This window comes from Arvicanthis niloticus, chromosome 3 (assembly GCF_011762505.2).
Source record: "Arvicanthis niloticus isolate mArvNil1 chromosome 3, mArvNil1.pat.X, whole genome shotgun sequence".
Taxonomy (NCBI): Eukaryota; Metazoa; Chordata; class Mammalia; order Rodentia; family Muridae; genus Arvicanthis; species Arvicanthis niloticus.
This window is the reverse complement of record NC_047660.1, coordinates 125,576,827-125,590,935: the sequence shown is the minus strand read 5'-3', so window position 1 is coordinate 125,590,935 and position 14,109 is coordinate 125,576,827. Positions and strand designations below refer to the sequence as shown.

Genomic DNA, 14,109 nt, shown 5'->3' with positions numbered 1-14,109 from the left:
CAATCACTCCTGATCCATTCTTTTAAAAAGACCAGTCTCCCTGACTGTAGGAATCATAAATGCTATAAGCCATTATTTTTTGGAAAAATAGTAAACTAGCTGTAAAAAAACTTCAAAGAAGTATTTCTCTTTGTGTGAACAATTCCCAATTTATAGTTAGTAAAGTTGTAATTATTCTTCTCAGAAGAATTGACAATTATTAACTCTTTGGTTCAATAACAAATTAATAGGAAAGAAAAGGATTATTTTAAGAGTATTAGCTTCCTAAGGATATTAGCTATTTGAATTAAACAAAATTCCTGTCTTTCTTTTACTCAACTGAGAGATTAACATAAAAATTAAGGCTGATTGCAATATAATACCTGCCAAGACAAAACTCTAAGTATGTGAATTCAAGTAAGTTGATCTATATTCCACCTTATTAATATGAAGTCCTTATAATATACAACACCTCATGCTCCACAGACTGAAGAGAATACAGGATGTGTGCCCATGACCTTTTCCTTCTTTGTCTGCAATGTTTTTTTTTTTTTTTTAAAGAGCTTTCTTTTTTTTTTTTTTTTTTTTTTTTTTTTTTTTTTTTTTTTTTTTTTTTTTTTTTGTCCTAGAAGAAGGATAAACCAAAATCTAGGACCTATATTCTAGGTAACTCTAGATTAGTGGTTCTCAGCCTGTGGGTTGGAACTCCTTTGGAGGTTGCATATCAGATATTTATATTAAGATTTATAACAGTATCAAAATTATAGTTATGAGTTAACAACAAAAACAATTTTATGGTTGGGGATCATCACAAGAAGAACTGTGTTAAAGGGTCAGGGTGTTGAGGAAGGTTGAGAACCACTGCTCTAGATTCACGGAAATTCCTTCAGGGACTCAGATAAAGTCAAGTTCATGCGAAAGGCAGAATGAAGGTCAGCATCAGTAGAGCAAGCTGAAGAACCATCTCCCATGAGGCAAGGAGACTTTAGCACTGGAATCTTACAGAGCACTTGTAGGTAAGAGCTTCCAGCAAGTGAGGAGCTCAAGTGCATCTCCATGTTTGACCTTGTGAATCCCTTGAGGAATCACCTGGTTAGGCGGCAATCTTGTGCGATTGATCAAGAAACCAAAGAAGGTCTCTGATTGTCACATGCTGGTTTCCCCTACAACCACATAAGCGCTCAAAGGAGCTGAGCATTTCCTGGTCTGGATATAAAACCTCTGAGTGTACATCTTTCCACCACTGGGGCTCTATTTATTTCTCATTATATGACTTTGATTCTGGGCAGGACAAATGGAATCAGACACTAAGAAAACTCTCAAACGGGACTGCAGTGGAGACCCCTGAACCTTCATGAGGCCTGCTTTCTTGTACACCCTTAGCCATGATGTTCTCAGTTCAACTCTCTGCCACTCCCTCATTCTGTACCACAAAGGACAGCATCTATTTCTGGTGTCCTCCCTAAGCCCCCACTCTAACTACTGATTCGTAGGCATGAACTCTAACCTACCACATTGCCATAGCAGCTCATTCTTTGCTCTCCCCCACCACAGGTACTTCCCCCAGGCTTATAAGACCACATGTCTCTTTCAAGGGAAATCGTTACCTGACTATTGAGTCCCACCTCTTACAGGCTCAGTTCTCCTTTTTCTAGGTATCAATCATACTTAAAACAAGCAAGCCCCCTTCACTCATCATCTTCCACCTGTGTTACCTAGTTATTCACCCCTTCTTAGGCGGTCTCCCGCAAGCTGGAAAGTAACTCCCTGTACATCAGTGCTGCCTCCCACTAGCCACTCCTTCTGCCACCTTACTGACACTTCAGTGGCATCTCCTCCCTATTCCCTAAACTCTCACCTATTCATATCTCCCTCACCCTTTTCTTCTTCTGTACCACTGCCCAAGAGACTGCCAAATTTCTATCAGCAATTACTGTGACCCTTGGTTGCCAAGAGGCTGAAAATAAGTCCCTATTGTTGAATACACCATGCACTTCAGACACAAAACCCAGAGGACCTGAGCTAGATGTAACTTGAAAGCCTTCTCCCTGACAACTAGCTTTCATAGTACTAGAAGGTGCCATGAAGCTTATGCCTAAGAATCATAACAATGACCAACCTGGCACATTAACCCTGGGTACTGCACTATCACACATATCTCAGTGGTAACCAACAGATCTCTAGTTAAACTTACAATCAACTCAACAAGCAGGAAATTACACCTGGTACTGGAAACCGAGACAACTATCTGGGGTTAGTGAGGACATAGATGGAAAACCTATAACTGCCACTTACAAAACCAGAATAATTACTAACAGGTTTGTTCTGGTACACACAGATAGTGTAGCTCTCACCCCTTATAAAATAAATTTTTCTTTCCAACAGACAGATACCATTACAGAAAAATGGCAAAAATACAGAGAATAACTGACTGACTATATGGTACAACTCCAACAGATACATCCAACAATGAGACTCCTGTACCTAGGGCTCACAGGACGTTAAGGAAGAGGGCTGGGAAGGCAGGAAAAGCCAGAGGAATGATAAATCTGATGAGAAATTTTGTCTCCTAAAAATGTCAGGGAAACTACACCCAATGAAATCCTACCAACATGGCTACCTGAACACAGACCACAGACACTTACATGTGGAAGGGGAAATCTCATGGTGCCTGACTCTAGACAAAGAACTCTAAGAAGTTGAGAAATTCCAAGAACAGAAGAAATAGTCTTCCTTAGGGAGGAGCTCCCAAATTGACTATTCAATACCAAGTGGTCAGCTCTGAAAACATACAAGTAACATTAAACAGACTTAGCAGGAGTGGTGTGTGTGTGTGTGTGTGTGTGTGTGTGTGTACATGCATGTGTACAAAATAAAAGAAACAAAAGGAAGCCATATATTTAAGAAATAGTAAGAATATGTTTATGGTAGAGGTTGGAGAAAGGACAGGAAAGGGGGGATGTAACTATAGTTTTCTTTTAAAAGATAAAAAAATTACTGTAGAAAAGAAGTGGGAGAAGAAGAGGAAAAGGAGGGGAAGGGGGAGGGGGAGAGGAATAAGAAGAAGGAGGAGGAGGAAGAGGAGGAGGAAGCTCCTTCAGGCTCCTCTTCTTCCTTGAGCTATCAAGACCAAAAAACTGTCTCCACTAATTATTCTCTAGCTCTGTCCTGAGTTCACTGGCTCCTCATCTTGACTGGCCCACTGACATTTCTAGCGAACTAACTAATTTTTGTCAGCTTAGGTATCAACAAATTTCTCTTCAGTCAGGATTTCCTATTTCTGTCAAAACCACCAAGAGCCACTAAATTCAAAGGTTAGATGCTGACTTAATTCCTTTCCCATCCTCCTATCTACTCTCACCACGCCTTACTGACTCTCTGCCACTCAGGTTGGTGGTTTCCTGTCTTTTCACCACTGCCACACAAACCCCAGGTGTCATGCCTCTTGTCTGTCACCTTCATACTCACAGATTACCATTATAGATTCAATATGATCCTGTTACTTCAAGGTGAGTGAGCCATGCCTTCTCCTTACACTCTCCTCACTCCTACCATTCACACACCTGGCAGAACTTTAAGCCTGACTTGCCATACTCAGCTCTCTGGAAGAATATTTTAAAACCATTTTTATTACATTATATTTTTGCTGAAAAACCTTCGGTGGTCCTCAAACTGTTACATCTTGGCTTCTAAAGTCCCATAATATGTGAGATTTATTTTCCCAGTCATAATGCCCAAGTTATAAGACAAATGCCACCCATATAAATGGTCCCCAAATTTCTGTCATCAGCAGTATCTGACACCACCCCAATGCAATGCCACACCATTCTCTCTTCTTGTTCATGGACTGCCACAGTTTGAATCTCAAATTTCCTCAAAGGCATGAGTACTGGTGGCCAAAGCAATTCCCTAAAGCAGTGCTATTCGGAAGGCAGAGCTTCAGGAAGTGGAGCCCCATAGGATGTCTTTAGATCACCCCGCTGTGGTGTTTCCTCAATCCCCTTCCCCTTTCTGTCTTCCTCACTTCCTGGCCACATAGTGGGAAGTTCCATGCCACATGCCCCTGCAATGACTACAGCTGACATGTCACTGATGGACCAAATGATCTTGAATTAAAACTCACAAAATTGTGAGCCAAGACAGAAACTTTCCTTTATAAGTTCATTATCTTTGGGTTTTGTTACACTGGCAGCAAGCTGACAGGATGACCAAAGTCCTAGCCATTATGGGGTTGTGATGAATAGACTGCCATTTTAGACACGGGGAACAATTCTAAACATGCCATGCTCCTTACACCACTTCATTCATCCTGATCTGTCCTCACCATATGTAGGCACCTAAAACTATCTTCCTTCTCCTCCCTGAAAAACTGATTGTTCTAACACCCATGATCCACCTCCCCCATTCCTGCTTTCTGCAAACCATGACTGTCACTCAGCAGGCAAAGTGCAGGACCTTTCTCTGTATTCTACCCCATTACCTACTAACATTACTGTATAGGTCCAGACATACTTCAAGGGTCCCTTCCATGGCCAGTCTGAGGCAACAGGCATGGAAGTAGAACCCATATCTCACACATTACTTGTGGACATCACCATTGCAGAGGGACTGTGATAAGCATTCTTGAAATATTTAATTAATCACAGTATCTATCTAGTTATGACTTAAACTCTTCGTTTCTTTTTAAAAATTCTTTCTTTTGGGCACAGAACACCTATGTAATGGTCCCTGTGACAGTCCTACCATTAGAATCCTCCCAGCTAGATAAAAGAGATGCTCAAACTCATTTATAAAGGTTAAAACACATGTTGTACTATTAACTGATTTGTATATATTACAGACTTTTAGGAACAAGGAACTAAGTCTTTTGTTAGATTGTAACTATCCAGGATGGATGGATGGATGGATGGATGGATGGATGGGTGATGGGTGGATGGATGATAGATGGATGGACAGATGGATGAAAGATAAGATTGATGATAGATAAATAGAAAATTGGTAGCTGAGAAAACAGAAACCTATGTTTTTAAAAATTCATTTTAAAAGGAACTAAATAGCAGAGAAGTTTGTTTCTTTTACTCTATCAATTATGTTATTAAGAACAATTATTTATAGCTCTTTAAACACTCATAAATAAATACATCCAGGCCAAAAGTAAGCAGCTACCTTCTGCTAAAATGAGTCTCAAGAGATCCAAGGAAGGAATTAGCTTATGAGGGCAAAGCACCCAGAACACCCCTCACACGCCATTTTTCTGCTTTCTGACACTACCAATACACGTCTGACTGAACTGGCGAGTGGCCAAGGTGACTGAGACATACACATCAGCAGTGGTCACAGCAAAAGTACACAAGGCTCTTCAAGAAGCCTGAAAACCAGCAAGATGGAAATGGCGTGCTATCCGAGTGCTGCTTCTAGTCTCATGAACCCAATATTTATCTAAAATTCAAAGGACCTGATGTTGGCATTACTTTCAAAAAGGGATAATATAGGCTTCCTTGCAAGGGACCTTTATTTAGACATGAAGGTGAAAGCAAATTCTTTTTATAACTCAGAAGAATCAGGTAGACAAAACTAAGTTCCTTTCACCTCATCAGAGTTAAACAGCAGCAGAGGCATGAGGACAGAGAGCTGATTAAAGGCATTGTCCTGACCGCCTATACCACAGTGGCAAAGCAAGGGGCGCCTTAAGGAACCAGGTCAGGAGACACTGATTCCTCTATTCAACTCTGAGGCACCACTTTGTAAATGACACAATCATTTTTGGGTACAAGAGGTGCTTTAAATGTGGTAACATTATATCATTTCAGCTATAATGATCATAATTACTTATTTCTTTTAATCACAACCCACTTAACCACTTTAGTACAGAGGACTAGTTCAAGGAGTTTAATTTTCATTCAACATCTAATCTTTGTGTTTACTGAAACCCTTCACGTGCTTTGTTTACTATCTGCTTGCTGGCCTGGACGTTTGATCTTGCAAGAGTAGATTAGACAGGATCAGATAAAATACTGATTACTAGAATCAACCAGACTCAAGGAAGTAACACTGGTTTTAAAAATCTTTTCTTCCAGCTTTGTAATATTTTTCTAAATAGACTCAAATAAACAAATAAAATTACGAAAACTAGCAATCAGAGTGTTTTGAGCAATGATTGAGGAAAGTGATGGGGCTGATTTTCAACCCTAACCAAAATACAGGGTTTGGTCCATTCATTCTGGTGGTATTATTCTATGACATAAATAATTTTGTCATAGCCACCAGTATTTGTATGAACTTTAAGTGACCCCCCATTTTTTGAGACATATTAAATATTTGAGATGAATCCCAGCAAAGATAGTTAATATTTTAGATATTAAGCTATTTGAATTTACTAATCAAGGACCCATTCAGAACCGATGTGAGGGCCTTAGTCGGCCCCCTCCTCACCATTCCTATGTGCCCAGTTAACATGTGAGAACGGAATCAGTTGCACTGCAAATACAACTGCCACATGGCTTCATAAAAATTATGAGGTAAGTTCATACCTGGAGTTCTTAACAAAAAAACAGTTGGACAAAAAGCTAACTTTTTATAAAACAACTATAAAGATGATATCCATGGAGTAAAGCCCCAAGCCTTGAAAATTATTATACAGGAGCCTGAGCATGTATAGGTAGCTATGAATTATCTCTCTGCCTACACTAGTATAACACCTAAATACTGAATGGCTGTTTGCTTTCCTTTTGGATAAAAGTACAACAAGTTCCTTACACAGAGGAGTTGAGTGCTCTTGAAAATCTAGCCTAGACAGGGCAAGGCAAATGGCAAGTTTTAAAAAGAGGTACAGAGCAACCTAACATGCCACCCACTTCCTTAGGAGCAGAGAGTCCTGGGACAAGGTTCATGGTAGGACACTGAAACTAGTGTATACAAACTGTTTTCCCATTGCTCCTAAAGTAATGGTAATGTTAACTCAAATATGTCCTTGTCAACCTTGATTGTCTTTGAAATTGAAGCAAAAAGGTAAACAGAGCAAGGTCTTTTGTGATCAGTGGGGAAAATAAAGTCAACAAGCTAAACCAAACCAATTTAGGACTTTTTAAAGAGTAAGTGTAAATAGTTTAGATACAGCAACAACAAATTTTAAAAAAATGCACATTAAAATGTTTACTTCAAAAGTTAGACAATTCCATTTGTCTATAGTTTTTACATCTGTTTTTAATGATATCAAATTATTGATTGTTCCTTTTTCTCATATTTATTTAAGCATTAACTATAGAATTTGCCATCTGATCTTTCTCTCTCGCTCGCTCTTTTTTAATCTTTCCAGTAGACTCTTATTTTTGCCAGGTTTGACTCTTATTTTGCTTTGATCTTTAGAGTATATAATTATTTTACTGTTTATTTCTTTCTATGAGAATAGAAAAAAAAGAATTGACCTGGGAGATCTAGATGTGGCAATTTGTAACAGAATCACATAGCTTATGTTTAGGAAATCATGGTTTTGATTAAGAAGCAACCATTTAGTTCCCACTGTTTTATTAAAACAGACATTAGCAGATAATAGGAAACATATTTAAGGATAGAGCCTGCATTTTGTTTGGGACATCGGTAAGCTGGCTGCAAATTTCCTTCTGCAGCTAACATAAGCCATGGTAAATGCATACTGGTAACTCGGTGAGATGACAGGGAGGTATGTGCCTCTTAGACTTGTGCCTTCTCAGGAAGAAGCCGAAAGTACTGGTTTGCTCTGGCTGGTACAGACTTCCAGATTTGAATAACATTACTTCTGTACATTTTGAAAAGGCATAGTCACCAGCAAATGTTAGAAACCAAACCATGACACTTCCATGAGAAATAGATCTAGACAGGAATCTCCTACAATACCCATCCTTAGTGAGAAGCCTCTGTCAAATGAGAAGAACCAGCTAGGCCTGACACTTCTGTTTCCTGAGGGTAGAAAGTTAATAAAATGAACTCTTGGTGGTGGTTTTCTGCACACCATTATACCTGCCATGCATTCTCTGTTGTTCCTCCCATTCCCTGGGCTGATGAATCAACACACTTGAACTGTTTGATGGCAGCTTGTGTTTACTTCACACAGACCTTAACCTTCCTTTTTTTCCTCCTACTGACACACACACACACACACACACACACACACACACACACAGATACACACACACTTGCCAGCAGCAATGACTAGTTCTTCGAATATGTGTACACAGTGTCTGACAGCCTCTTCAGGTGTAGATCCTTGACCTACTGAATGAAGTCAAGGCCTTAATCTGCTTTTATGGCACTTAAAGACTTAACTGTGCATTTACTATCTTGAAAAAAAAAAACAGTTTAAAGAATTGAATCTCTAAAAAAGATGACAACACATATATAAACAGACACACACACACACACACACACACACACACACACACACAGGTTGTGACTTCACTAGACTAGAGTTCCCAAGCTTCCAGAAGCTGAATTATAGTCTAGCATATAAAAGAACACACGCTCTTCCTTTTACTTACACAGCAGGTAATGTGATCAGCAAAGGACCTTGAAGCTACATGATTTTTTTGATTTTTTTTTTTTAGTCAAAAGATTTTTTTTAGACATTCAAGCATTTTAACAACCCAATTTAAAAAAGAAAACTTGTAGACAACACTTAGAGAAAAGAAAGCCTTCTGAGCCACACACTCACACCACATAATGAGGAGTTATTTAGCTTCTCTTACATGGGAATATTAATATTGAAAAACAAATACCCTACGAGAATCAAAAGGGCTTAAAGAATTTGAGAATATGTTAAAAAGAAATTGATTTTAATTCAGTTTGCAGTACACTTAACTTCTGGATAGCTCAACATTTTTGCTTCCCTTTAAGTTGTATATTTAGCATAAAATGCTCTCCCTTTTTCTTGATCTAAATTGTGTGGCTGATGCATCCGAAAACTCATTTGCTCAAGGGCGATCTTGTAAACAAGCTCTCAGACACTCAATAGCCAGAAGTATTGCTTTGATACATACCCTGTCTCCCCTGAGAAAGCCTGCAAGTAATAAAACACAATTCATCCTTCACTTCTACCTACCCAGCAGATCATCACGTGGCCCTTGAATGGGGGCCGTGAGCTGTTGGCAAGACTGTGAACACCATCATAAAGCCAGTCTTGCAGACTATAGACTGGAGCAGCTCTCAAACGTCAGTGTCGCAAAAAATACCCCAAATCTCCTCAAAGACTAGTGACATCTGTCTGAATCAGACAGAATAAAGGACTTTTATGTTAACACGTTTGTAAAGATAAAACAACACTAATATATTTAGATGATCTAAATAGCATGTTACTTGTTATATAAAATAAACTGTGTTCTCAAGACTACATATAATTTCATATGTAATAAATAATTTCTGGTCCTACTACTTCTATTTATTAGTACTAGTAGTATAGTGGTGGTAGTATGTCTTAACTACTAGTTATTCAGAAGTAATTCTGTGTTAATCTTATCTTGTTTAGTCCTCACAGTTACTAAAGGATCTAGCTAGACCAATGGTTCTTAACTGTGGGTTGACCAGACATCCTGTGTATCAGGTATTTACATTATGATTCATAACAGTAGAAAAATTACAGTTATAAGGTAGTAATGAAGATAATCGTATGGGGTTGGGGGTCACCACAACATGAGAAACTATTAAAGGGTGGTAGCATTAGGAAAGTTCAGAACCACTGAGCTAGATACTTTCATTTCTAATTTTTAAATGAAGATATTGAATCTTGGTGAAATAAAATAATTTGACCAAGCTCATGTAATTAGTAAGTTGAAGACCAGATCTGAGTTCAAACTTGCCAAACCACAGAAACCTGGTGGTGGGTGTACTATTCATGGTTTGTCTCTACTAAACAAACACATCAAAACTCTGTTTCTAACCAAAGCTTTCCAGATGCTCTGACACTCATTCCAACTTGTTAATCAGTAGTCAAATCCTAGGTGTTATGTAACATGGAATAAAACTTTTAAATTTCCATCCTAATAGATTTTTGGTCTTTACAGGGAATCACTGGAGAAAACTACAAAGTTGATAAATTATGCTAAAAATTCTTTTGTGGTCCTAATACTTATTTACAACCCTTCCTAAATTAAGGGTTGAATTTTATGATAGAAATATTAAGAATCTTACCTTCAAAAATACTTATGTATGAATGTATGTATGTATGTGTATGTATGCACACACATACATATATATATGTGTGTGTGTGTATATACATATATATATGTGTGTGTGTGTATATACATATATATATATGTGTGTGTGTGTGTATACATATATGTGTGTGTGTGTGTGTGTAGCAAAGAACTAATAACTCATTACCTGAGAGTCTACACATAGTTTTAAAATTAAGAAAACCAAGATTACCTTTTATCTTCTTATATTTTTTGTACCATCTCCCAAACTCCTGGCACTTGGTTGCTGACACATTGGCATAGTATGTGCTATTTACAATGGATGAAATCATACTCTGAAAAGAAGGGAGAAATGAGTTAGTTCCCAGATACATGAATATCTTATTTTAGCGACCAGAAGGGACACATTGTATGCAGCCCATACAGGTTTCCTTTGTCTTTTAAACTTAAAGCTATGACCCCTCTACAAATGAAATGATTTAATAGCAAAACAGGGTGACCAGAATTCACTATCCCTTAAGTATACTTGTACAATAACAATGCTTTCTAAAACAAAAGCCAATCCTAGAGTACTGTCAAAGATGGAGAGATCAGGGCACACAGACTAAATGCTGAAGGAGAGACGGCCAGGCTGCTGAGCTAGAGCACAAGGTGACATCAGATGCACCAGCACCAGCAATCCAGATAATGCTTTTCAGATGTCTCTGTTCCTCTTCCAACTGCAACAAGCTTACAGAGCCAAGAATCTGAGAACATCCGTGCTACACACTGCAGAACAACGTTTAGGGAAATAAGTTAAATTAATATAATTTATAGAAACGTGTGATTATCACTTGTGTGAAAATTCACCAAATGAGAAACTTAACAGTGCTATTTTCGATCAAGGGAAACCAAACCTAACAACACTTCTGCTGTGTTTCAACCAAAAAACCGAATTAAAGCTAAAACTTTCTGAGCACTCAAACTCATGACTGTTGTGGTGCTTCCTTCCCTCTTGCCTCAGATCTGTTTGTTCCTGAGGTTAGAAAAACAAGCAAGGGGGCATAGGCTGATTCTGCACTGGGAATTTTACATTGTAATTATGCATCTTGACTTAGATGTCCTACAGAGAGACACTTCCTGATCCTATGGTATGTCTGAGCCAAAACACTGGACAGATGCCCACTCACACCTGAACGACTGTGACAGGTATAATTACCTGACTGTTTCATATGGACATTTGATTTCTATAAATGTGTGTAACAGCAAGTGAGCATAAACACTCAAGCCATCCTAATGACCTGCATAAGGTTTGAGATTGTGCCTATAAATCTCACCTGTCTCAACAACAACAACAAAACAAAGTCATTCCAGACATGGAAAAGCTCAGAAAAGCTTAGAGCTTCTAATGACATTTCTATAACACAGCACAGATAGAGAGGATGACAGGGAATCAAAGTAAGCAACATAGCGGGGGACGTCAACCCCCAGCAGACAGACTCACATTTAAAATGTCAGACTTGATTCTTTGTTTCATCACTAGGTACAAGTGGAGGAAGAAGTCCCTAATTCAATTCACAGAAACCTCTTTGGCCTTTTCCACACAACAGATGGCTAGCCTCACCCAGCTGATTGCTTTAGGACATTTCCCCCCTTTGAGGTAAGATAGTAGAGAGAGCTCTGAGCTCTCTAGGTCTGAACAGAACACTGGAAATGCAAAAACCCACTGTCACTCAAGTGTCTCTTAAGACTTAAGATGCCTTGCCTCCAGCCCTTAGAGGATCTGCCTTGGCAAGACCTGCTTTGTAGCCAAATAAAACTGTGCAGCAGCAGGTTGTACTAGCTCCCTCTCTGGTCTAAGATGCATTTACTCTTCCTAGACAGTGGGACCTTGAGGAAAGTGACAAGCTGCCATCTCCGGTCCTTTTTTCCTCTTCTTCTTCTTCGTGTCTCACATAGTTCTGATGTGGGATGTCTGAGTCATTGAAATTTAACACATGAAGGGACAGGGATGAAATTCTGAAATGCCAAACTCAAATGTCATAATAATAGAAATTCTAACATGGAAGCTACCTAATAAAAGCTGCCTGTCACTGCCACACTGGGGTGTGAACTCTCAAACATGCTCACCGTCTCCTTAGCTTGTGATGAATGCTGTCTTCTGGGAAGGCACAGGATAGAGAACCACGTACAAGTCAAAGTCAGACTTCCTTTCAAAAGCGAGTCTAGAAAGCATCCAAGGACTTTCTAGAGCTGTCCTTTAACTCTTCCAGGTCCAGAAGGTGAGGCTACAACCTACATCACTCTGGTCCCAGACAATCTCTATCTCCCTCTCTAGCCATTCTCTGGACCCTGGTCCAGCTACCAGTTCTGTGGTGCTGCACAAGGCCATCTTGAGCCTCTGTGAGAAGGCAGGGAGAAGGTGTCCTCTATGGGCTCGATTACCAGGGCCCAAATTTCATGCATCTGCTTTAAAAAGGAGGGGGCTGGGCACCCGCCTCAGTCAAACTCTCTTCCCCAGATTATTACACACGAGTGTCTCTACTGCTTCAGAACACAGAATAGATTTCAATTTATGAACTAAGCAAAGGAATTTGGATAGCAAAAATAGACAGTCCTTGGGTAATGACAACTTTTAACTATGAGAAAGAACTGATTGAGTATATGATACAATTACTCATATTAACTCAGCACAGAGTATGCTCAGTAGTTGTCAGGCACCATCATGACAACTTAAAAGCACAGGTATCTTTTGGAAATAATGTACAGCAAAGGCCATGGTGCATGGAATCATCCCATTTTTAATATGAGAATCCACTAAACTTAAAGGAGATAAGTGTATTCTCATGCCTTGAGCCTGAATCATGAGATCCTGGAATGTAGTATAAGACCTTACTGTGGTGGTAGTACCCGTAGGTTAGAAATTCCACACTTAGCTAGTAATGCTCAAAGCTGGGAGGAGCTAACACAGATCCAGTACATGCAACTTCCACTTCTATGAAAGCCAATATTTTCCAGAGGTCCCGAGACACAGAGGATGTGCATGTACCACACAACTCACTCTAAGCCCTTTTAAGCAATTTAATATCACAGACACAGGAGAATATCTTCTCATCACTTATCACCTTTTTCCTTTTTGTAATACTGGGGATCCAACTCAGAGCTTTTTGTGTCAAGCAAGTGGTCTACCACCAAGCTATTGGTATTACCACAACCTGTCAATAACAACTTAGACCAGATGAGACAGTGAAGGCACAATGTGATGAATATTGATTAAAATCCTTCCCACCTTCCATTCTGACACTACTGTATATCGTTCTTCTTGCTGTATGATGTGCTGTAGAAAGGTACTTTACTCGGTGTGAGTGAGCTCATACAACAGTGGTCCTGAAAGACTACTAGAACTGAAAAACACCAATCTCCCAGTGACATGACATTGTAACAAAATGAGCTATTGCTGTTTTTCAAGCATACTCAGGTAAACACATCTACTACATTGCCAGTCATAAAAAAAAAAAAAAAAAAAAAAAAAAAAAAAAAAAAAAAACTATAGCACACACAGCTATATATTAATATGCAATGCCTGACAATGATCACAAACATCCCTGGTACTGATTTATGTAAATACTATATTGTTCCTTCTTCCTTTTTTGGAGTATGCTCTCCTACACACAAAAGTTTACTGGAAAGCCATACACCATGCTGTCTCAGTAGCGCCACTGTGCATCTCTCGTGTCCTACAGCTCTTGATTGCACCACAAGGCTGCTGAGTGCCTGACCTCCCCATCTACATTCTGTATGCATGCTCTGTATGTTCACATGATGCTGATGGAATCATCTCATTTCTCAAGATGAACCTCCATCATTAAGGGACACACGACCAACTATACTTATTTTAGCTAGATTGTGAGATCTAAAAATAAGTTTGCTTTTAGATTCTTGAGATAAATTTTAAACTCACTTTTTTTTTAACTAGCCCAGGTGACAG

At 39.0% G+C, this 14,109-nt stretch overlaps 1 protein-coding gene across 2 annotated transcripts in view; it reads right to left on the bottom strand.

Annotated features, from left to right (window-relative positions):
• Window positions 1-14,109, bottom strand: part of Satb2 (SATB homeobox 2) — a 173,344-nt gene that overhangs the window by 86,118 nt on the left and 73,117 nt on the right. For both annotated transcript variants that reach the window (XM_076931897.1, XM_034499047.2), the window contains exon 5: window positions 10,375-10,477. In XM_076931897.1, coding sequence (XP_076788012.1) covers window positions 10,375-10,477 — 103 coding nt within the window. The remainder of the gene's footprint in view (window positions 1-10,374; window positions 10,478-14,109) is intronic.